At 36.4% G+C, this 24,207-nt stretch overlaps 3 protein-coding genes across 4 annotated transcripts; 2 read left to right on the top strand and 1 right to left on the bottom strand.

Annotated features, from left to right (window-relative positions):
* On the top strand, positions 1-3,722 carry LOC128019973 (lysosome-associated membrane glycoprotein 1-like). The gene is made up of 6 exons (XM_052606433.1): positions 1-314; positions 1,062-1,267; positions 1,616-1,738; positions 1,831-1,897; positions 1,993-2,157; positions 2,478-3,722. Exons 1-6 carry the CDS (start codon positions 254-256, stop codon positions 2,615-2,617), a joined length of 762 nt encoding a protein of 253 aa, XP_052462393.1. The 5' UTR covers positions 1-253; the 3' UTR covers positions 2,618-3,722.
* A 16-nt stretch (positions 3,723-3,738) lies between these two features.
* Positions 3,739-6,721, bottom strand: LOC128019972 (growth hormone-regulated TBC protein 1-A-like). Its single transcript, XM_052606432.1, has 8 exons — positions 6,565-6,721; positions 6,119-6,270; positions 5,893-6,051; positions 5,657-5,781; positions 5,276-5,372; positions 4,794-4,966; positions 4,451-4,636; positions 3,739-4,350 (listed from the first exon to the last, which is right to left on the bottom strand). Exons 1-8 carry the CDS (start codon positions 6,648-6,650, stop codon positions 4,246-4,248), a joined length of 1,083 nt encoding a protein of 360 aa, XP_052462392.1. The 5' UTR covers positions 6,651-6,721; the 3' UTR covers positions 3,739-4,245.
* A 766-nt stretch (positions 6,722-7,487) lies between these two features.
* LOC128019971 (mediator of RNA polymerase II transcription subunit 14) lies at positions 7,488-22,669 on the top strand. 2 transcript variants are annotated; one of them, XM_052606430.1, is made up of 30 exons: positions 7,488-8,105; positions 8,582-8,608; positions 9,085-9,190; positions 9,272-9,445; positions 9,520-9,649; positions 9,802-9,930; positions 12,565-12,672; positions 12,847-12,979; positions 13,059-13,209; positions 13,563-13,674; positions 14,064-14,189; positions 14,271-14,349; positions 14,425-14,584; positions 14,680-14,874; positions 14,993-15,127; positions 15,232-15,308; positions 15,734-15,894; positions 15,982-16,128; positions 16,462-16,553; positions 16,672-16,824; positions 17,070-17,339; positions 17,451-17,664; positions 18,038-18,163; positions 19,120-19,302; positions 19,810-20,036; positions 20,148-20,327; positions 20,701-20,808; positions 21,340-21,465; positions 21,671-21,860; positions 22,001-22,669. In XM_052606430.1, exons 1-30 carry the CDS (start codon positions 7,936-7,938, stop codon positions 22,072-22,074), a joined length of 4,263 nt encoding a protein of 1,420 aa, XP_052462390.1. In that variant the 5' UTR covers positions 7,488-7,935; the 3' UTR covers positions 22,075-22,669. The 2 variants fall into 2 exon arrangements, with proteins under 2 accessions (XP_052462390.1, XP_052462391.1); XM_052606431.1 differs by lacking the exon at positions 18,038-18,163 and having other exon boundaries at positions 7,707-8,105.
* The last annotated feature ends 1,538 nt before the right edge of the window (positions 22,670-24,207 follow it).

The raw sequence follows: 24,207 nt of genomic DNA on the forward strand, positions 1-24,207 counted from the left end.
CTGACGCTGGTAGTCGCTCAGATGCATAGCTCACATGACGCTGGTGTTTCCTGCTGCGGTTTCCAGAACTAAACAAATCTGACCTAGTGCGTTTATCAGATGTAGATTTGGCACAGCAGCTTGGAACACATCGTATACGACAGCACTGTAACGACAGTTATCTGAAGAGTCCGTTTGAAGACGCATATTGCACAGTCTAGCATCATCTGTTTTTGTATCGAGTGTGTTTATGATTTAACGTTACTTTGGAAACATGAGCCCCATCATCCGCAAACAAAACACTCCCAGCGGGGCGATTTTTAGCCTGCTGTTAGGTAAGTTTTATTTACATATAGTTGGTTTTGGGCTGCAGGACTATAGCATTTATTCAGGTTATATTTTGGTTAATTAATTAATAATAAGAAACGGTCCAAGAGGACGCTGTAGTATTTTTCCTTTTTAATTTGTGTTTTTAATTTAATGTTGCTTTCCTATGTATTTTTTTTTAAACAATAATGTTTATTCCTGCAAAACCATGGCCTAAACATGTCTGCTGTGTAAGAAAAGCTGAGTAATGTTGTTTCTCATTTGGAGGGAAATATTTTTGCCTATTTACAGGTATGTCTTGTGAAGCTTTTTTTCGTTACTGAAAATCACGACAATATCCATACGATTTTTTGACTACCAGTTTATAAATTTTTGATGGTGCACATGCATATTTCCAAAAAATTACAAAATTAAGAAATGAGTTGATTATGTACAAGTAAGGCTCTCAGTATAATAAAAAAATAAACTGTACTCTGTACACGTGACGGGTCGCCACCATATTGCCCTTAACTGAACAGTCTGTCATACAGTTTCCTTCATTTAATAATTATGATAATAAAAAAATAAAATAAACGGGTTTGGTGAAGCAGCAGCATTTAGTAAACAAATACAATTCATCCATTTCGACAGATGTCAGTATAAAGTCTGCTATTGGAATGAAAAAGCATGGTGTATCAAAGACTTAGTAAGTGCACCTTCCTAATCAACTCTACAACTCATTTAGAGCCTCTTAAAATAATTCATTACCATTACAGCTCTCAGTATACATCAGACTTTGACCGCTGATGTGACACCCACTGTGGTCACCCCTGAAACCAACTCTCCTCCGGCTTCTCCTGCCACCCCAGGACCCCCTGAAAAAGGCACTTACAATGTCACCAATGCAACTGACGTGGTCTGTCTCTTGGCACGGATGGGACTGCAGCTCAAAATTAACTTTATTTCGAGCTCTAGTGGCAAGGTACTTGCACATCTAACTTTCACTTTCATTGGACAAGAGTAGCTTGAAGTATTCTGCTAAATATCTCCTTTTCTGTTCAATGGGTAAGCAAATAAACTTAATTTAAATGACAAATTAATTTTCTTATTCACCTGAGATGACACATGGGAAAAGGACCTGTATGCTTAATTTCTTTGATATATACCATTTATTTTGCCATTATTAAGATTCCTTGGATTATGTAAATAAAGGGATTTCCTGGGATAAAGGGATTTGTATGATGATTGTATGACTATGGAATTCAGAATAATGAAGGTTTAGTCCTCATTTGTAAGCACAGTCTAAATGTAAACATACCTTGCGTTTCAGACTGTCCAGGAGGTCTTGAACCTGCATCCAAGCCTGGTTAAATCCTCTGGATCCTGCGATCCAGACAGTGCGACTCTCATACTCACTGAAGACAACATCACTCTAACTTTCAGCTTCTCTTTGGTAAGTTTCGAATCTCCTTCTATTATTTCCCCTAATGTCCTCTTAAATGATCCCGAAACATGTTGGTGTCATCATAACATAACATTTTTCAGAATTCCACATCAGACAAATATCATCTTAGTGGGTTGGAGTTGTCAGCCGCATTGCCTAATATGACTAGTAAGTCAGTATTAAATATTCAATGTTTAATAGTTTTAGATTTTAGTTCTCTGAAAAGCTGAGCAAATTCCTTTTGGTTTGTTTGTTTTGCCTAGAGCGCACTGTCTTCAGGAACACCACTCTGAACTACATGGTGGGAACTCTGGGCCACTCTTATATGTGTCAGAAGGAGAAGAGCTTGAGCGTTACACAGGATTTCTCTCTCAACACCTTCCAGCTTCAAGTGCAGCCTTTCGGAGTCAATGGAGATTTTGGAGCCGGTATTTTTCTCTCTCTTTTTACCCTTTGTCACTTTTGTCCTTTAATTCTTGATAAGAATATTCTGGGTTCAACACAAATTAAGATTACTTGGCAGAATCAAATTGTTAACAATGTGATGTTGAGAAACCCAAGATGTTTCGAATATCCACATAAGGTTACCAAGTCGTTCATCCATTTAGAACCGTAGTCCCATCAAGGGTTTTTAAAGTTAACTAAAACGGATGACTTTCTCTTTTAATAGATCTTGAAATACTGATGCTATTAAATAGTGTTTTCCTTAACTTTGCCACCCTCTCCTCTCACTGTGTCTCTGTTCTAGCTGAGGAGTGTGATCTAGATGAGGACGACATGTTGATTCCCATTATTGTGGGTGCTGCCTTGGCTGTTCTTGTGCTCATAGTGATCCTGGCCTACCTTATTGGCAGGAACAGAAGTCATGCGGGCTACCAGACCATCTAACCTCAAGTAATCTTTAAGCCAGGATGTGTAGGCTCCACCGATTTCTGCTCTCATCTGGACTCAGCAACACTATACAACTGCAGCTGCCTAGTTTTTAACCCACTGTGCACTATCCAGGTGTCTCACCCTCTCACCGTGGACCGGTGGACCTGCACTTCCTGGACTTCCTGGGTTTTTGTTGTATTATGTTAAACATTGTATAATTATTGCATACTTAAGTGTGCAGGGCAAAATGCGAAGGTATTGTTTGCTGGAACCAGATTATGCTTATCTAGAGGAATGCCTGGAGTTTGTTGTCATTAAGGCTTAATCTGGGAACAGAAAGCATATTATCTGTTTGGTACCTCATTTTCTTAAATTTAACCTCATGTGTTTATTTATAAAAAAAATACAAGCATGGAAACTGATAATGTTGTTACAGTTACATGCTCTGTCTAAAAGGGACTAGATATTTAACAATACTTCCTGATCTCAAACTACTGTCTGTGATTTCTGAAGTTCTCATTTGGGGTTGAACACTATACAAGACTCAGCTTTTGACATTCATTATTCATTATGAATTCAATAATAATACTAACAAAGCCTTACCTGACAGTATTCACCTGACAAATGGAATATCCACTTTCTAAAGTAGAACACCCTTCAATATCACTATATAGCTTATATAGTTTCCCTCTCGTACTACATATCAAAACTATATACCCTGCTTGCTTCCATTAAGCATTGCATTTGCACTCATTCAGAAATGTTAAAAGGGAAATTCTAGAGTGAGGAAATATTATGGTTTTGCACTACTGGATGGATAAAGAGTATAATTCACACTAACACAACAGGAAGTTCTGAATAACTTGAGCTAGGTTTAGACTATTATATATCCAGGTAAATGGTTAACTGTTACAAAAACAAGGAGTGCACTGTTAAACATGCTGTCATATTGTGGATGAATCTTTCTCCTTTCTGATGCACCTTCATATGCAATGACTGCATAAATTGAGTTTTTTTTTTTTTGGATATTGAAGTGTTGCCTTGACTGCTAGGATGTTCATGTTGTTTTAAGGGAATGCGATTCTACGTTTTTTTAAATAAAATGAGTTTGCTTGTTATATATCTTTATTGAGTTAAAACATTTCATCAACAGTAAATGTGAACAGAAAACAGTTATTAGTAACAACAATGCAATAGGTCAGCAAATAAAAAAAAACTTATTCCTCTTAAAGGGATTGTTCATCTAAAAACTCACCTTCAAAATATCTACTTTTGTGTTTGACAAAAAAAGAAAATCAAGTAAATAAATGTTTTAGGGTAAACTTGTAAAAAAAATCATGGTTAGTAAAAAAAAAAAAATGCATTCATTCAGAGGTGACTGTAAAGAGATTTCTAATGTTTCAATATACTTTTAATTTCAAGAAATATTATTTTGGTTTTCTATTACAAAAATATGTACCGTGGTATCCATATAATATTAATATTAAGCAGCACAGCTGCTGCTTTTCAACATAATTACAAAGGCTGCTCACCAAATCAGCATATTAGAATGATTTCTGAAGGATCGTGTGACTCTGGAGACTGGAGTAATGACTGGATTCTCATCTCACATGCTGTCAAAACTGTACGTCCATGTTCACCATTTAGTGTGAAGAAGGGTTTTGGGCAGAACTAATACGATTCCTACACATCTTCCTGAGTTTAGTAACTGTTGCTGTAGAGAGGCCTCCTGGCTCCATAAAGATTTTCTGAAGGTAGATGACAAATAAACATTCTTCAGAACAAACACATCATTATAACGACTTCTGTAATATTATTAAGTGAATAAATAGCATCCACAGAATTGACCTGCATGAATGTGTGGCAGTCCTCTACGTACTCCCCATGGGTGATCTGTTTAAAGCATTCGCAGATTTCTGGGAGACTCTGAGCCTGTGAGATGAGGTTCTGATTGTGACGAATGAGTGTCAAAGCCACACGGAACAGGATCTTGGATCCCTCGTAAAAAAGGCAGTCCCATATTCTCAGCACTGTCTGAGAAAAACGGCTACCAATCATTACATTCAATACCGGCATTCCAATATGCTACATAATACAGACTAATGATTTAATTCATTTTCAAAATTGGTGAATTTTCAAAGCTTACCATTGAACTCTTTTCAGAAAGTACAATCATTGACTTCATTCTCACCTCTACAGGAAGTATGTCAACGTATAGGCAGATGAACCAGCGCGAGACCACCAGGGTCCACATTACATCGTGCCGATTCATGACCTGCCAGACAGCAGGAACCTTCATCCTGACAAGCTCTCCAAGCACCTCTTGATCCATTTTAAGCCCCAGCATTGTTGATGTGTAATAGTCTAAATAATAATAATTAAATTTATGCATTTAGCAGATGTTTTTATCCAAAGTGACTTACAGTGCATTCAGGCTATCAATTTTTACACATCATATCATATCATGTGTTCCCAGGGAATCGAAACCCCCAACCTTGCGCTTGATAGAGCAGTGCTCTACCAATTGAGCTACAGGAACACTTAATAATAATAATAATACATATGGATGCAACATTATGCAGAATGGAATTAGGATAAATTTATAATTTCTGTGTATTTTTAACTTAAACAGGTAATTCAGATGTCTCATATGCATGTCGTGGGGTGACCGACCTGGTAAAATCTTGCCAAGTAAAGCATCCATTAACCAGAATGACTTCTCCTCATCTTTGGTGATGATGAGGAGGTATCCAGCAATGAAATTCATTCCCTAAAAGGCAAAAAGTGATTCATTTCTGCAGCCTACTGATTTGAAATCAGACAGGTACAACAGGTTCAGTCATTATATTGACAGAGTAAACAACACAAAATTACAGCAGTTTAAGACTGTCTTACTTCCTCACTCGTTGTAATTGACCATTCTCTAATATACACACAAAAAAAGGTTTAGATTCTTATCTACAGTAGGAACTTCAATACATCCTGGATTCAAGTGACACTTTCAGATGTGTTTGTGTGTGTGTGTAAAAGGGCTTGTGTACATGACAGTAGTACCTGACAGTAACCAACATCCTTATTGTGGTGTCCATAAGCCAGAAGTACATTAAACAGGGCTTTCTGTAAACATGGCTGGGAGGAGGCACGGAACTGAATGTTGTCAGGGAAGGTTCTGTGCATATCTAAAAAAATTTGATTCTCAGAAATATTTTTCCCCCATATGTCGTGATCAGTCTGATTTACAATCAGACTTTAAAATTAAACATGGTTTTATGACTGGAGAAATAACTTACCAGCACGTATAACCTCTTCTATTTTAGGGTCATGCTCAGCCTTTAATATAGAATGATAGTAGCCAGGATTTCTCTCCAACTGGTCCTGAGCTCCACTAGCCACCATCCAGATCTGAGTGCGATTTTCAAATGGAACCCCTTTCCTCACATAGCGCTTCACTGCAAACCCAAATAACAGCTTTAAAAAGTTAAGAAAACTTCAATAAAATCATTAAATTAAATTTACCTTTCACATTTTTCTCCACTTTTTCAGTGCCCTCCAATAGTTTCGACCACTTCTTTGACCTTCTAGTAACAACAGCTAAATGCTTGGACATCAGATCCTCATAGGATTCATAGTTGAAATCTTCTGATCTCTCAAATCCGTATTGGTCTACCCTACAGAGACATAAAGACTTGTTTAAGACTTGTGGGAATACTGTTAAAGAGGAAATTTAATAGAAACATAATAAAATTATGAAGCTAAAATAAGACATAAGTTAATTATTATTTTCTTTACATTACATTTTCTGAAATGTCTTTTACTTGTTTAAGTGTTCATACTGACAGTGACGCAAACATCACCTGACGCACAGGTGTTTTGGACCATCTCGTTCCACTGTCCATAAGATAGCGATTTGTATTTCATAAGTAGCATCACTTCATCAAAGTAATATAAAGTAACGTTCATACCTCTGGCAGTCGTCCGAACTGGCGGAACATTCCGTGCTTTGATCATTAAAATGATTCTCCATGTAGAGTTCAGAGCGTCTCTTCATTCGAACACTAAGAGAGCTGAGCCTGAGCTTTTTATATAAACTCCTCCCCTACAATGAAAACTGTGCACAGGTTATTCATTTTACCTTGCGTATTACCTGTTTGATTTTATAGTGTGTAGGTGTATTGTTAGGTGTATTATTTTAACGTTTTAACCATCTGAATTATTATTTTTTATAGTATTATTATTATTTTTGGGGAGGATATTGAAACTCAGTTCGTTAGTTTCTAAATTTATGCAGTTCATTTGATCTCCTGTAAATTTCCGAGCAGGTGATTGGATTGTTGGAAAGCTATGGAAATACTGGGCAAAGACCAACCATATTAGATATATTATTATATTAAATTACTTTTAATAATTTAATTAATATTTAAGAGGCATATGTTTATTATGAATAATTTATTATTTATTTCTTAATGAACTGCACCAATATTTATCAGTTGGTTTCACTTTTTACTACAGTAACCAACCAATACCGATTAGATTTATAAATAAAAGTGCACGCAAAAATAACCCAAACACAATATTTAAAACATTTGAATAAATGTGGTTTTGGAATAACATTATTATTTTGGCTAGATATTTCATCAAAGACTATTTAAAGAATATTTAAAGGGACTTTTTTTCATCCATAATTTATTGTTCTCTCTTATTTAGTTTTCAGAAGTCCTGGTCAAAAAATAAATAAATAAATAAAAAAAATAGTACTTTAGTTGTTTGAGAAAAATATTTAGCATAAATTTAGTAAAATTAGTTTGTTTTATTTTGCCATGCTTGTTGTTTCAAATTACGAATAAATTCTAAACCGGATATTCTGTCCGGCCGTGTACCTTGGCAGAATAAAGGTCCCCTAACAGCAGCTACTGTTGCAAAGTTTTTTATTTGACTCCTCATTGACACAAAAAGTATTTTTAAAAAATAACTTAGTGTTCCGTTTGTATGTACTGTGAAAGAAATAGAACGGAAATAAAACAAATCAAATCTTTTTAAAATCACATTTTTTTGTCGTTTAGACTTTTATTTTAAATAATTTATCCAGCGCCATTTAGGGAAAAAAAGAGTTTTGTTTCCTGCTTCAGCTCCAGTGAGTGATGGCGGGGCTCCATCTCTCCACATATTAACATGTAACAGACTCATTTCTTCTCATCTCCATGGCTTGAAATCGTTTCCGCCCCCTATAAACTTTAGGACGAATGTGTTATAATATTCTCTCGAACTAGTTTGCGGTAATCGCGAGGGGAAAGGCTCGGGTCGGTGGACGTACATCGCTCCGGTTGTATTTTAAGATGGCTCCAGTTCAAATCGGTTCGGACGGGCAGCTGGTCCCCGCCGGGGGTCTCACGTCGGCCCCCCAGCATCCTCCGGGAGCCCCGGCAGCTCCAGGAGTCCGACTGAGCCTCTTGATCGAGTTCCTGCTGCAGCGGACCTACCATGAGATCACTCTCCTGGCTGAGCTGTGAGTTCATCAGAGACCAGACCTGCTCTGTGCTGATGGTCAATGGTCAGGCATGCTTAAAGCTAGATTTAGTTTAGCAGTAGCCCTTATGTTTCCTTGACAAGTGTTCATTTATAAATTTTGATTTCAAGTTTGTAGAGATTATATTGGAGTGTATATATTATGTGGATGTTGCTGACCCATGTATGACTTCTTACCTGGATATGTGTATTTGGTTATCCATAGCGAATTTGTCATTGAAAAGTGGTTGAAAAAGTTGTATGGTGACTGCTTATAACAGCCTGAGTGAATGTATGGTGGATATTGGCAGGTGACACATGTGTTATGTTTTATCTGTGGAACAAGTCAGTTGATATCAAAGATATTATAATTGCTATAATTAGAGCATTTATGGAAATACACATTTTCTTGTTCTGTTGTCATTATGGTCATTTTATATTTGATAGTGTTTAATAATGTCTTTATGATTTTCACAGACTTCCTCGAAAAACAGACATGGAAAGGTAAGAAACTTATATTCTCAAAAACATGAATGTAATATTGGTTACACCAGGAGTTTTCAAGGCAGTGCTAGGGGTTCATGGAAAAGTTTACAGAAAAAAGGTAAAAAAAAAAAAAAAAGTTTACTATTTAAAAAAATATATAAATAAGTAATATAAATGTTTATAAATAAAGTAAATTAATGAATGAATGAATACATATAAATAAGTAATAATAAAGTACACTGCTATAATGAACAGAAACACAAATTAAAATTATGTTATTTATTTACCAAATAATATTCTAAACATATTGATAACATAAATTCTTTACAATACAAATTAAATCCTTATACATAAAACTGTATATATCCCTTTTCAAATTTTAGGATGGTGGTCCCTCACAGGATTTGAGCCTCCTTGGCTTCTAAAAGACAGAGAACCCCTGAGTTACATTATGTTTGCATATGAATGTAACTGACCTAAACCATATCTTACAGGAAAATCGAAATTGTTCAGTTTGCCAGTCGGACACGGCAGCTCTTTGTACGTCTGCTTGCTCTTGTGAAATGGGCAAGTAATGCTGGGAAGGTGGAGAAATGTGCGGTACGTGGTTTATTTGGCACTTCCAATCCGAGTTATCTTCATTCTTGTTGTTGTAGTACTCATTCTTCACTCTGTTTGCAGATGATCTCATCATTTCTGGATCAGCAAGCCTATTTATTTGTTGACACGGCTGACCGACTGGCATCACTGGCCAGGGATGCCTTGGTGCATGCCCGTTTGCCTAGTTTTGCCATCCCTTTCGCCATTGATGTACTGACCACAGGCTCTTACCCACGTCTGCCCACGTGTATCCGAGTAAGTAGTCAAACACAGTGTTCAAGTGGATATTATAAATGGGAAATAAACGGCATTGGTTTTATTTTTTTCAGGACAAAATTATTCCTCCTGACCCTATAACCAAAACAGAGAAGCAGACCACGTTAAATCAGCTGAATCAAATCTTGCGGCACAGGCTAGTCACCACTGACTTGCCCCCACAGCTGGCCAACTTAACTGTGGGTAAGTTACAAGCTCCACACGTTACAGGGCAAAATCTGTCCTTCCCGGTAGATAAGTAGAGGTTTCCAAACATTATTCTGCTTTATTTTTGGTGTGTTTTATTTTGATTCTAAATGATCTTATTTGTTTCTATGATCTCTTTGCCTGTGAAGCCAATGGGCGAGTAAAGTTTCGAGTTGAGGGGGAATTTGAAGCCACACTGACAGTGATGGGGGATGATCCTGATATCCCTTGGAGACTTCTTAAACTAGAGATTTTAGTTGAAGACAAGGAAACTGGAGGTAAGATATACTCAATGTGTAATAAAACAAAATAAATAATATGTCATGGAACCCCTGTACCCTTGTTTTCCTTATCTTTTATTTAAATATATATAAAACAATTATATAGGTGCTGGTCATTATAATTAGAATATCATCAAAAAGTTTATTTATTTCATTAATTCCATTCAAAAAGTGAAACTTGTATATTTTATTCATTCATTACACACAGACTAATGTATTTCAAATGTTTTTGATGATTATAACTGACAACTAAGGAAAATCCCAAATTCAGTATATAACTTAAGACCAATACAAAGAAAGGATTTTTAGAAGTCTTGGTCAACTGAAAAGTATGAGCATGTACAGCACTCAATACTTAGTTGGGGCTCCTTTTGCCTGAATTACTGCAGCAATGCGGTGTGGGATGAAGTCGATCAGTCTGTGGCACTGCTCAGGTGTTATGAGAGCCCAGGTTGCTCTGATAGTGGCCTCAGCTCTTCTGTATTCTTGGGTCTGGCATATCGCTTCTTCCTCTTCACAATACCCCATAGATTTTCTATGGGGTTAAGGTCAGGTGAGTTTGCTGGCCAATTAAGAACAGGGATACCATGGTCCTTAAACCAGGTACTGGAAGCTTTAGCACTGTGTGCATGTCCCAAGTCCTGAAAATGAAATCTGCATCTCCATAAAGTGGGTCAGCAGCAGGAAGCATGAATTCTCTAAAACTTTCTGGTATACGGCTATGTTGACCTTGGACCTCAGAAAACACAGTGGACCAACACCAGCAGATGACATGGCACCCCAAACCATCAATGTGGACTGTGGAAACTTTACACTTGACCTCAAGAAACTTGGACTGTGTGTCTCTCCTCTTGTCCTCCAGACTCTGGAACCCTGATTTCCAAAGGAAATGCAAAATTTACTTTCATCAGAGAACATGATTTTGGACCGATCAGCAGGAGTCCAGTCCTTTTTGAAGCAATACGTTTCTGACGCTGTCTGTTGTTCAAGAGTGGCTTGACACAAGGAATGCGACAGCTGAAACCCATGTCTTGCATATGTATTTGTGTAGTGGTTCTTGAAGCACTGACTCCAGCAGCAGTCCACTCTTTGTGACTCTTCCCCACATTTTTGAATGAGTTTTGTTTCACAATCCCCTCCAGGGTGCAGTTATTCCTATTGCTTGTACACTTTTTTTTCTATCAAATCTTTTCCCTTCTCAGTTAATGTGCTTGGACACAGAGCTCTGTGAACAGCCAGCCTCTTTTGCAATGACCTTTTGTATCTTGCCCTCCTTGTGTAAGGTGTCAGTGGTCATCTTTTGGACAACTGTCAAGGTCCCCATGATTGTGTAGCCTACAGAACTAGATTGAGAAACCATTTAAAGGCGTTTGCAGGTGTTTTGAGTTAATTAGCTAAGAGCGTGGCACCAGGTGTCTTCAATATTGAACCTTTTCACAATATTCTAATTTTCTGAGATACTGAATTTGGGATTTTCCTAAGTTTTTAGTTATAAACATCAAAATTAAAAGAAATAAACATTTGAAATATATCAGTCTGTGTGTAATAAATATAATATAAAAGTTTCACTTTTTGAAGGAAATTAGAGAAATAAATCAACTTTTTGATGATATTCTAATTATATGACCAGCACCTGTATATTCTTTTACATATTTTATTTAATTACTCTACATTCAAAAGTTTTGGAGCAGTAAGATTTATTTTTTAAATGTCGGTGTTTGTTTGTTTGATCAGAAATAGAGTAAAATCTTTGATTTGTATATTTTAATATATTTTCAAATGTTGTAATTTTTTTTATAGCAGCCAATTACTCCAGTCTTGAGTGTCACATGATCCATCAGAAATCATTCTAATATGTTGATTTAGTTCTCAGGAACTACTTATAACAGTTGTCCTGTGTAATATTGTTGTGGATTCTTTGATGAATAGAAAGAACAGTATTTATTTGAAACTAGGGCTGCACAATTAATCAAATTTGTCATTACAATTACCATGCCACAATTACGTAATCGTTCAAAGTGGCCATTAATTGTTCAAAGTCCACTAATAATATTTGCATGCTTAAAATTAATATATTTTTCTATCTTTCTACAGGTTATCTTTAGGGTTTTTCGTCATTGTTTAATTTTAGTTTTAGTATAACATTATAATACCATGCATATTTTTACTTTTTTTTAAAAGAACTAATTCAATGTATATTTGCAAATTTGAGGCTTAATTCTATAGAAAAGCAATAAAAGTTTTTAAGTTTGAGTTTTTTCAGCTTGTTTATTTCCATATAAAAATATGGCATGCAGTTGCTTCATACAATGGTATTAAAATCATTCAATGTAAATTGTGACAATTGTAATTAATAATCACAATTACAGTGTAAGGGAATAATCAATAGTTATGATTTTGTCATAATCGTACAGCTCTATTTGAAGCAGATCTTTTGTAACAGTGTAAAAGTCACTTTTGATCAATTTAATGCATCCCTTCTGAATAATAATTTTATTTCTTTAAAAAAGTTAGACTTTTGAATGGGAGTGTTTATTTTTAATTTATAATTATAAAAGTGTATTAATAATACTTATTAATAAATAATGTTTTAAAGTACTACTAGTAAGTATTAATATATCATTTATTTAGATGGCCGGGCATTGGTACACAGCATGCAGGTGAATTATATCCATGAGTTGGTGCAGTCTCGACTGTTTGGAGATGACAAGCCTCTTCAGGACATGTACAACTGCCTCCGTATCCTTTCAGATCAAGACTAAGATTGCTTTCTGTGTTTTAGTAGAACACTTGATTTGTTGCTCAATTAACAGCCCATGCTTGGGGTTAAATACATAGATTTTGTTGTACAAAAATAATCATAGTGACAAAAAGCCAACAAATTGAAATTTTTTCTTTAATAAATGTTATTAGACTCATTTTGCCTGTCACTACAGCTGGAGGTGTTACACTCTCAAACTCTGATGTTGATCAGAGAACGGTGGGGTGATCTAGTGCAGGTGGAGCGCTACGTCCCTGCCAAGTGCTTCACGTTGTCTGTCTGGAAGTAGGTTTGAAAATTTGCTACAGAGGTTTAATTTATTTTTTCTCTCTTGGTTTTGCATCTCATGATTTTTGTCTTTCAGTCAACAGGTCCTGGGTAGAAAGACTGGCACAGCACCTGTGCACAAAGTCACCATCAGAATTGATGAGACGGATGGATCCAAGCCATTACAGATCTCCCATGAGCCTCCACTCCCTGCCTGTGATTCCAGATTAATGGAAAGAGCCATGAAGGCGAGTATCATTGGCTAAAATAATCTCCTTTGTTGATAATCTCCAAATAATCTCCATTGTATGGGCTTTTTTAGATTATATATGCTGCCATTCAAAAGTTTGGAGTCTGTGGGAAATGAATACTATTAAAATATTCATCAAGGATTACATTAATTTGATCAAAAGTGATAGTTGGTAATAGTAAGGAATGTTTCTTGAGCACTGTATATTAGAGTGATTTCTGATTGATCGTTTGACACAGAAGTTTGGAGTAACAGCTTCTCACATAAGTAAAGCTTTTTTCTAAAACATTCAAATGTTTTGAATGGTTCTGTATAATAACTGTAATGTTTGTTTGTGGGCTGTTCTTTCAGATTGATCATCTCTCAGTTGAAAAGCTTTTGATCGATAGTGTACATGCCCGCTCGCATCAGAAACTGCAAGAACTCAAAGCCATCCTCAAAAGTAGTAACCCTAGTGATAACTGTGAGTATTTTACACTACGAGGACCTTCACCATGATTGTGCTTGCTGTGTTTATTTGATTTTTTTCAAAGATGGAATATAGTGTTTTGTCTACTGCTTGGTTACTAAATTAATTTACACCAATTAAGCAAAAATTAAGAGAGGCTGTGTTATATTGTATAAGGAAGCAAATATCAAAATTATCTATTTTATTGCTGTTATTATTGTTATTGTACATAAAATAATATTGTGCACATTTAAAATTATATATATTTTTTTGTTCTTTATATTCATTCCTTTTTTTATATATATATTTTCTTCAACTAGAAAACATCAGAAATCTATATCAGTTATTTATTTTAATTTATATGCATTAAGAGGATTCATTTATTTGGTGTGTCTATTTTTCAGCCTTCATAGAGACAGCACTGCCCACACTAGTCATACCAATCCTGGAGCCCTGCGGCCGATCTGAGTGCCTCCACATATTCGTCGATTTGCACTCGGGAATGTTTCAGCCAATGCTTTATGGAGTCGGTTAGTCACATATCCATCGGATACGCATCAGATCATTTGAACAAATCAACTGCTTAACTTGCCTCGCTTGTTTCTTTCCAGATCAGTCAATGTTGGACGATATCGAGAAGAATATTAACGATGACATGAAGCGCATCGTCACATGGTTACAACAGCTAAAGTAAGCAGCCAAAGCTACCAATTCTCAGTGTGCTTCATGTTGTGACAGTGGCTGATGTTACTATGTTTTGAACAGATTCTGGTTGGGCGAGCAGAGATGTCGACAGTCTGTGAAACATCTTCCCACACTGTGCACAGACACTCTCCACCTATCTAACTTAACCACACATCCTGTGGGCAACCTGTCAAAGCATCGCCTCTTCATCAAACTCACCCGCCTCCCACAATACTATATTGTAAATACTTACTAATATTTAATGTGTTTATATCACACTTGGAGGCTTTGGGTGAGTAAACTTTAAACATTTCATTACATCTCGACTTTCCTCAGGTGGTCGAGATGTTAGATGTTTCCAGCAATTCAACAGAGCTCCAGTATAAGTACTACTTCCTGTCTGTGAGTCCGATTGAGAGTGAGGATGGGCTGCCTTCTGCTCAGCTGCTGCAGCAGTTTAAGCCCAACCTGGAGGAGCTTGTGCAGGACTTTTCTTCTGGACGAATGGCTCGTCCCGGGGCAAAGAGGAAGGTAATTGGATACTCAACGGGGAATATACTGAGCTGTGTGTTCAACATGTGTTCAACATTTGCTGTTCAGCTTTTCTATTGTATGTATTGAAGGCTTTCTTTTTTTGGTCACTCCGTAGTTGTCAGGAGAGCAAAGTGCCACTGAACCGAAGAAACCCAAGAGGTCTGGAGAGATGTGTGCCTTCAATAAGGAGCTGGCCCACCTGGTGGCCATGTGTGACACCAACATGCCTCTCATCGGATTACGCTGTGAGGTACTGCATATCCTTTAGATGGTGGAAGCAGTGTTTTATTATCTGAAGCTATTCGTTGTAAGTGTCACATTTTGTGTTTACTGTACGGTCTTTTATTCTCGCAGTTGTCCAATATGGAGGTTCCTCATCAAGGGGTTCAGGTCGAAGGAGACGGCTGTAGCCACGCCATACGTATTCTGAAGTAAGATTTCTCTCTGGTTGTCAGTTCAAGCATCTCTGAAGTTATTAAACCAGACTGCTACATATGATAGATGCATATCAACTTTTAATTAGCAAGGATGCATTGAATTGATATCGAAAGATGTTTATTATGTTACCAAAGATTCCAATTTTGAATAAATTCTTGTTCTTTCAAACTGTTTGTCAACAAATTAAAAAAGAAATGTATCATGGTTTCCACAAATATTTAAATGTTGATAATAAGAGATGTTTATTGAGCATCAGGTAATGGCTGCTTTGATGTCAAAAGAATACATTTTATTTTAAAATAGATTAAAACATTATTTTTCAATTGTAAAAAAAATTAGTATACAAAGTATTCACAATGGTCTTCCGGACCCCAACTTTTGATGGTAGTTTATCAATTGTTTTCCTTCTCTACCTCAGAGTTCCACCTTGTAAGGGAGTGGGTGAGGAAACGAGAAAAGCTCTGGAGCGCTCCCTGCTGGATTGTACGTTCAGACTGCAGGGCCGGAATAATCGCACATGGGTGGCAGAATTGGTTTTCTCAGGTTGTCCACTCAACAGCACAGCCAACAAAGAGCAAGGTAATAAGACCGTTAATTTACCTCTAACAGCTTTTTAAACACTATGGTATGTGTCTTTTACAATTTTTTCTGTCTATTTCAATTCAGCTTCCACGCGGCATGTCTACCTGACTTATGAGAATCCCCTTTCGGAGCCGGTGGGTGGCAGGAAGGTGGTGGAGATGTTCCTGAACGACTGGAACAGTATAAATCAGCTTTATGAATGTGTGCTGGAGTTCTCACGTGCTTTACCTGGTACATACCTCTGTACTAACTAGTTAAATTGCATCTCTTACATTTTAATTTGAGCTTTTGTGATAACCAGTTATGATTTGTATTCTTTTGGTGCCATAGTACATTTGAAGTATTTAATCATTAAATCGATTTTAAATTCCTTCACAGGAATACAATACATTATATTGAAATATTTGTTTTAATTTTTGATTATACAGACTTCATTTATAAACTAAAATTGTACCAATCCCAAACCTTTGAATGCTATTATAGGTATGAAAAAATACTTCACTTATGAATGGTTTGAAGAACTTGAATTGCTTGTAATTAATAATTAATAATGAAATTTTCCAGAAATGCCCTCCTATTTGAGCCTTTTCTCAGAAATACGGCTGTACAATTACCGGAAGCTGGTTCTATGCTATGGCAACACCAAAGGCAGCTCGGTAAAAACCTGTTTTCATCTTGTTGAAATGCAGATGTTAAAGTTCCTTAATGTCTTTATTTAGTGATTTAGTTGAAATCACACTTGTTTCATTTACTACACGTTCCTGTTTCTTTCAGGTGACGATACAGTGGAACTCAGTAACCCAGCGTTACCATCTGGCCCTCGGGACAGTGGGGCCCAATTCAGGCTGTAGCAACTGTCACAACATAATTCTGCACCAACTTCAAGAAATGTTCAACAAGACACCCAATGTAGTACAACTTCTACAGGTAACGTCATACTTCATTTACTTACTACAATTCAAGCGGTCACTGACCATTGGAACTGTATTTTGTAGTTGTATTATTTGTATTTGTATTCATATTCACCATATTGTATTTTTATTTACTTTTAACATATTGTCAGTATGTTCTTAAAACATCAAATAACTGAACTATTTGGAGTGGATATTGGCAATCTATTGCTATTGATTAGTAGCTGCTGGTAGTATTTTCACATTCTTGTCTGTTCTCAGGTCCTCTCAGACACCCAAGCTCCTCTAAATGCCATCAACAAGCTACCCACAGTGCCTATGCTGGGTCTCACCCAAAGGACCAATACGGCATACCAGTGCTTCTCCATCCTGCCTCAGTCACCCACTCACATCCGTCTGGCCTTCCGCAACATGTACTGCATTGACATCTACTGCCGTAGCAGAGGTGTGGTGGCTATCCGTGACGGGGCCTATAGTCTTTTTGACAATACCAAGATCGTTGAAGGTTTCTATCCTGCCCCTGGACTGAAGGTGTGTGGATCAAAAATATTATATATTAAATAAATTAAAGGGATAGTGACCCAAAAAGCTAATTCTGTCATCATTTACTCACTCTCAAGTCATTCCAATGATTTTCCGCAGACTTTCCTGAACATGTTTGTGGATAGCAACCAAGACGCCCGCAGACGCTCGGTCAACGAGGACGACAACCCTCCCTCCCCGATAAGCATGGATGACACCTTCATGCCCCCCACCCAGACACAGCCTCCAGGCAGAGGGGTTTATCCACCCCTCACATCACCCCCCAACCCGTACCATGTGCCTCCCTCACCGTCCATGATAACACAGTCTCCAGGTATATTAATATGTGTTTCTATCTTGTCAAATGTTGTCATTTTGCTGCCTGTGCCATCCTGATCACGCCACCATGGAGTCAGGGAATCAAAAGGAGAGGAAGCATTTTCTCATTGGTGTCCCACTCATCACCAGCTCTTCCTGTCTGTTGGTATGCATGCTTTTACCGGTCAGTGTGTTTGATGACACTATCATCATGCAACCTCACAGAGAAGCTTGCCCAAAGTCATACATATGTCTGACCTTCTCCATTCGGGGTCTGCAACTCCTGTCCCGCTTTAGCTGCAGCGTGTGTGAAAGTGAGCGTTAAGGAATGGGAGAGACGAGCTCTTGTCAGATGTTGATGAGGACACTGATTGGTTAATTTTGTGCAGGAAACATCCACGCAGCCAACTCCCCTAGCGGAGCTCTGCGGGCCCCTTCTCCCTTTGGGCCCACTCCTTCTCCTTCCTCTCTGGGCATTTCTATGGGGCAGACCTCCAACTTTGCTAGCCCTCATGGTAAGTGCACGAGGGGCCTGGATCCAGGGCTTGGTTGATTAGCTTTCCTTTTTACCTCTGTGGTCCAGGGCTTTCAATCTTTGATGGGCTGGTGAAAGACATTGAATTTTTTCCTACTGACGTTCTGCATGGAGGATGTAATCGGCTTAAATGAGAACTTGCTTGATACTTTTTGTATTATTTATCACTTCACTGTTTCTTTGACTGGTGGGACTGGGAAAACAAAACATCTATGTCTGAATCATATGCACAATTAAATGCAAGGGAAAAAAATACAATGGAAAAGTATTTTTTATTTTATTTTATTTTATTTTGTCACCAAGGCTGCATTAATTTGTTCAAGAATACAGTAATATTGTAAAATATTACAATTTAAATAACTGCTATTATAATATATTTTTAAGATGCAATTATTTATTTTATTTTTAGCAGTCATTACTCCAGATCCTTCAGAAATCAGTCTCATTTAGTGCTCAAGAAAGAAAGCTGAAAGCTTTTTTTTAGGATTCTCTGGTGAAAGAGAAAGTTCAAAAGAACTATATTAATTGGAAATGTTTTTGTAAAATAAAATAAATAAAACATTAATTTCTTAAAAACTTACTGACCAATGACCACAAACTTTTGAATGATACTATCATTTTTGTACAATAATGTCGGTTTTCTCACATTAGTTGCAGTGTTACGATTCAGTACATTTTGATGCTTCAAAATATCATAATTGGCCTGCAGTTGAATTCATGTTAAAGTGAATCATCAATTTAAATCTCGCTTGCCTTTTGTTAATCATACAAATTCAGCAAATTCAGCAGCTCTGACTTCACAGCAGGGATGTGTGTTTTTGTGGGGTTGTGTTGAGCACTGTTACTGCCATTGAGTAAAATCTGTGTACATCAATGGAAGCTGAGTCTCCTTGAGAAGGTGAGTTATGGTCCAAATGTCTTTCATTTGTGTTGCAGGAACTCTTGACCCTAGTTCACCTTACACGATGGTGTCCGCCAGCCCAAGGGTTGGGCCTTGGCCAGGATCTCCGCAGGTCTCTGGACCCTCCCCCGGGGCACGAATCCCTGGCATGTCACCAGGCAACCCTTCTTTGCACTCACCTATTCCAGACCCATCCCACTCTCCTCGAGCTGGTACCAGTAAGTCCACAGAGCCTAAAGACTGAACTATCCTATCCTATTACTTATTGTTTTTTAAATATATATTTTTGTTCCACATGATTTTGTATAATTTTTATTAAATTGCAGCTAGAGGATTTCTGCTTAATTGGCTTTGCTGCAATGAAACATATCTTGATGGCTGTGAATGTAGACATCACAAATAGATGACTCGGTATTTATTGCGATTTTGGGGTAAAATATAACCTAGATCCTCCCGATAATTACTTATTTTGTCCTAGGTTAGATGTTAAAAAAATTTGATTTTTAAAGGTTTTTTTTTATGTTTTGGGCATTTGTTATGCTATCCAAAGTAAAAAAAAAAAATCTATTATTTTTTTTTATAAAATGTAAATTGAATATACTTATTTATTTCTGTGATGGCAAAGCTGAATTTGGTGCTCAAGAAACTATTTTAAATAGTACATATATGACTTCCAACAATAAGCAGAAGTTGAATTTGTTCAGTCAAATACTATGTGTGTTTAGGTTCACAGGCAATGCCTCCCCCCCGTAAACTGCCACAGCGGTCCTGGGCCGCTTCTATTCCCACCATCCTCACCCACAGCAAACTACATGTGCTGCTTCTACCTTCACCCATGCCATGCCCCGTGCCAGGGCTGGCGGGCAGCTACCTGTGCTCACCTCTGGAGCGCTTCCTGGGTTCTGTCATCATGAGACGGCACCTGCAGAGAATCATACAGTTAGAACCCAATGTGAGTCAGAAACCGTTAACATGTTATAACCACATCGTTTAACCAATCAGAGTGATATGATTCTGCTCATACGCTGTATTTGCATCACTCTGGATTACCTTCTCTTAACAGCTTACTATTGTGAACTCCAACGAACCAGGCGTCATCATGTTTAAGACGGAAGTACTTAAATGTAGGGTGGCTCTCAACCCCAAAACCTACCAGACTCTGCAGCTGAAAGTTACACCAGAAAACACTGGACACTGGTCACAGGAGGAGCTGCAGGTCCTGGAGAAGTTCTTTGAGACCAGGGTAGGAAAAAAATCCACTGCATCAACTCACTAACTATCATGAAGGTCAAATTTTCTCTTGTTCAGTTTATGTATTGGAAGGTAGCAGCTGAAAGAATTGTAATGTGTTTGTTTGAATGTCCTGTTCATCCGGATTTATCAACATTGGTTTAATGTAAGTTTGGAACTACCTGCTTAAATCTAGTTTGAAAATGCTTATCTTCGATATTCTGTTAGTTGTGCATTAGCATTCTAATAAGATGTGCATATTATTATTATTTTCTTTCTATCTTTAAAGCAAATCAGTACACTCAGCGGCTATCTTGTCAATAACATCGAGCCAAGTATTCTGCAGTCATGCAAATACAAATCATTCTCTTTCACTTTCATCATAGGTTGCAGGTCCACCCTTTAAATACAACACACTAAATGCCTTCACAAAACTTTTGGGAGCTCCCACCAACATACTCAGAGACTGTGTTCGCATCATGAAACTGGAGTTGGTAAGCACGTTCATGTTTGTGTATTTTTTTATTTATTTTTTTTTGGTGCAAGCATACACTACATTTCCGATGTTTGAGGTCAATTAGATTTTTTATTAATACTTCTATTTAGTAAGGATACATTAATATGGTCAGTAAAGATTTCAAATAAATGCTGTTATTTTGACCTGTCTTTAATAAAAAAAAAAAATAAAAAAAAAAAGTAACACTTAAGCACCAAATCATCTTATTAGAATGATTTCTGAAACAACATGTAACTCTAAAGACTGAAAAAATGGCTCCTGAAAATGTAAAGCTTTAAGCAACAATCTAGCTTTGCAATAATGGGAATAAATTGCATAAATATATTATATTAGAAAAAAAAATGTGGACTGTTTAAATTGTAATATTTCACAATATTGCTGTTTTTACCTTGGTTAGTATAAGAGACCTCTTTCCAAAATAATAATAATAATAATAATAAACACTTACTGAACTTTTGAGTGGAATTGTATAATTTGGAAGCTCACTGGCCCGTTGTTTTTCCTCTAGTTCCCAGACCAAGCGGCCCAGTTGAATTGGAATGTGCAGTTTTGTCTGACCATCCCACCCAGCGCTCCTCCCATCGCCCCTCCAGGAACCATTGCTGTGGTGCTGAAAACCAAGATGCTCTTTTTTGTAAGTGCTTCAATCATTCCATTCTGGCTTGCAATGTCTCCTTTCACTATACAACCAATTCCCAATGGTAAAAATATGATCTCACTCAATATGACAACGTCCTGAATTCTGAATATTCCGGCCATTGTATGCCCAGCAACTTGTGTGGTTTGAGTTTACTATGGATTCCTAACATGTATTAACTTAAAGTGATACTCTTCCACAGCTCCAGCTGACCCAGAGGCTACCGGTTCCCCAGGAGCCCATCAGCATCATAGTGCCTATAGTGTATGACATGGCCACTGGACTGACCCAGCAGGCTGATATCCCCCGCCAGCACAGCTCCTCGGGAGCCGCGGCCCTGATGGTCAGCTCCATCCTCAGGAGGTTCAACGAGCACCATCCCCCACGACAAGGTTTGCCCATCTGTTTTGTTGAATATGGATATTTAAATTGATATGGAAATTAGAATATAATATTTCTCAGTTATTTGTTTAACTTTTAATGTTTCTATATTTACATATCAATTTTAATGCTTGCCTTTTTGTTTCAACAGGAGAGTGCACAATATTTGCAGCGGTTCATGAGCTCATGGCTAATCTCACGCTGAATCCTGGTGGACGGCCATAACTTGGCATCTGTTAGGAAACTTCACCAGACTGATCATTAAATCAGTTCAGCCCTGACTCGAGGGAAATTCAGGTTTTCTGGTGCAGCCAATGGACTCTTCTGCTGGTGGATCACATTGTCACAAAAGGGAGCAGAAATGTGATGAACTTATTGGTGTTTTGTATTATGAAGCATGTAAATTAATAATTGTGACAAAAGCAGGACTTCTTTTTTTTAAATAGCTTGGCAAAGTTCTGCTAACGGATTTATTTTTTTCATATGCACTTCTTGAGGAAATGATTGTGATAAAAAATGTTTAACTACAGCTGTATTTTTGTTTTATTTGAAACTTTGCAGAATAATTCTTGTCTGTTTTTTGTAATACAAGATATTAGCACCGTGTAAGTATTGTTTTCTTTATCAGCACACTATTTAAATGTTTTTTTTTTTTTTACTTTGAGTTCTTAGCATACCTGTCACTTTAAATATGTGTGACAAAACTTCTAAATAAGCAGTGTTTTATTATAATTCATTGGAATCACGGAAAAGGTCTAAGATTTTTCATGTCTATGTTTATTACTTTTTAATAAAAATTGGAAATAGCTCCATCCTTTCATTAATGATTCCTTGTTTGATTGATAAAGTGAAATTAAATATATTTAGAGAACAAAATTAAAACCATTGTCCTCCTTTGTCTGGCATTTAAATACAAAATATTGTTTATTATAAGTTTGGGTACTTTTTTAAAACATAATCATGTGTGAATTTATAAAAAAATGTACAGAGTGTGTTATGTGTAACAAAAAGTCTTAGTGTTCAGGTTTAAATGTAGTAATATTAATACAAAAACTGACATTTCAAACATAAATATATATATATATATATATATATATATATATATATATATATATATATATATTTACGAAAAGTTGTCTTTGAGAATGTCTAAATATATATATATATATATATATATATATATATATATATATATATATATATATATACACACACAAATCCACAACTTAAAAGTATTTGTCTAAAAACAACTAGAAAAAAACATCTGCCTCCAAAAGTTGTATTTTAAAGGCATCGTTTTTATTTTAACATGAAATGCTGCTATAATTGAAAAGTAATATACATTTTATGAGAGCAAAAATATATTCATTCAATTACACAAAAATGGATCATAATTATTTCATAAATATTAATCAGTACCATGAAATTCTCTCAAAATGCAAAATAAAAAATATTATTTAACAATAAGAAAAAGTTATATTTCACGTGTTCGGAACAACACAAGTGTGACTCCCAAATGAACAATTTATTTGTATGACATAAAACAGCATTTCACCTCAGAAATCCTCACCTAGACTGTGGTTGGCACTTCTTTAACAGCGCAGAGAAAACTAACCAACACCTCGTGCCACTTCTGTATTTGCTGCTTTACAATCGGTTTGCAAAAATTCATAAAAATTCGTAAACCTATCTGAAAAGTACAATCACAAAACGTTAAAAAAGTAAATTAATTGAAAATACACAATGGTAAAGTTCAAATAAAAAAGAAGCTATTTCGACTCATCATACATGCAAGAAATAGAACGCGTGGACCACAAAGCTCCACCCATTCAGTCATTTGTGTCATAAAAATTGCCATACTACCAAACTTATTCCATTTATATGGCAAGTAGTTCAATCCAGATCCACAGAACAACGTTTTGTGGTTTCTCATTGTTTAAATGCCTTACAATGCTTTACAATGAAAAAAATGTACAAAAAGCACCAAGTATATTGGTAAATTAATAACATAATATAAAAAAACACTTTATGATAATAAAAAATAATTAGTATACATAAAATGCATACCAAAAATGTAAATGATAATAGTAATAATAAAAGACAACATAGAATGTTTCATAAAAGTAATTTGGTAGTCAAACAATTTCTTTTAAAAATATTTAGTAAGCTCGTCTCCTTAATACATTTATAGTATGTGTATAACATATACATTATATTAAAACAAACAAGCAAACAATTCAAAAAAGTGCTAGAATCTCACACTTACTTACACCTAATCAGCGTGTTCTTTAATAAAGCATAGCGGATTAATCAGTTTGATTGGGAAATGTCTTATCATTCCAGCATATGTTCCTCATA

Source organism: Carassius gibelio, chromosome A9 (assembly GCF_023724105.1).
Source record: "Carassius gibelio isolate Cgi1373 ecotype wild population from Czech Republic chromosome A9, carGib1.2-hapl.c, whole genome shotgun sequence".
Lineage (NCBI taxonomy): Eukaryota > Metazoa > Chordata > Actinopteri > Cypriniformes > Cyprinidae > Carassius > Carassius gibelio.

What these genes read in the sequence shown, in the direction of transcription:
- LOC128019972 (XM_052606432.1), bottom strand. Translation starts at nt 6,650, where the DNA reads ATGAAGAGACGCTCTGAACTCTACATGGAGAATCATTTTAATGATCAA. An exon ending in AGTTCGGACGACTGCCAGAG is followed by an intron (nt 6,271 to 6,564) that starts GTATGAACGTTA and finishes ATGTCTCTGTAG; the next exon opens with GGTAGACCAATACGGATTTG. An exon ending in AGTGGAGAAAAATGTGAAAG is followed by an intron (nt 6,052 to 6,118) that starts GTAAATTTAATT and finishes TTGGGTTTGCAG; the next exon opens with TGAAGCGCTATGTGAGGAAA.
- LOC128019971 (XM_052606430.1), top strand. Translation starts at nt 7,936, where the DNA reads ATGGCTCCAGTTCAAATCGGTTCGGACGGGCAGCTGGTCCCCGCCGGG. An exon ending in CGAAAAACAGACATGGAAAG is followed by an intron (nt 8,609 to 9,084) that starts GTAAGAAACTTA and finishes CATATCTTACAG; the next exon opens with GAAAATCGAAATTGTTCAGT. An exon ending in TAATGGAAAGAGCCATGAAG is followed by an intron (nt 13,210 to 13,562) that starts GCGAGTATCATT and finishes CTGTTCTTTCAG; the next exon opens with ATTGATCATCTCTCAGTTGA.
- LOC128019973 (XM_052606433.1), top strand. Translation starts at nt 254, where the DNA reads ATGAGCCCCATCATCCGCAAACAAAACACTCCCAGCGGGGCGATTTTT. An exon ending in CGCATTGCCTAATATGACTA is followed by an intron (nt 1,898 to 1,992) that starts GTAAGTCAGTAT and finishes TGTTTTGCCTAG; the next exon opens with AGCGCACTGTCTTCAGGAAC. An exon ending in CAATGGAGATTTTGGAGCCG is followed by an intron (nt 2,158 to 2,477) that starts GTATTTTTCTCT and finishes TCTCTGTTCTAG; the next exon opens with CTGAGGAGTGTGATCTAGAT.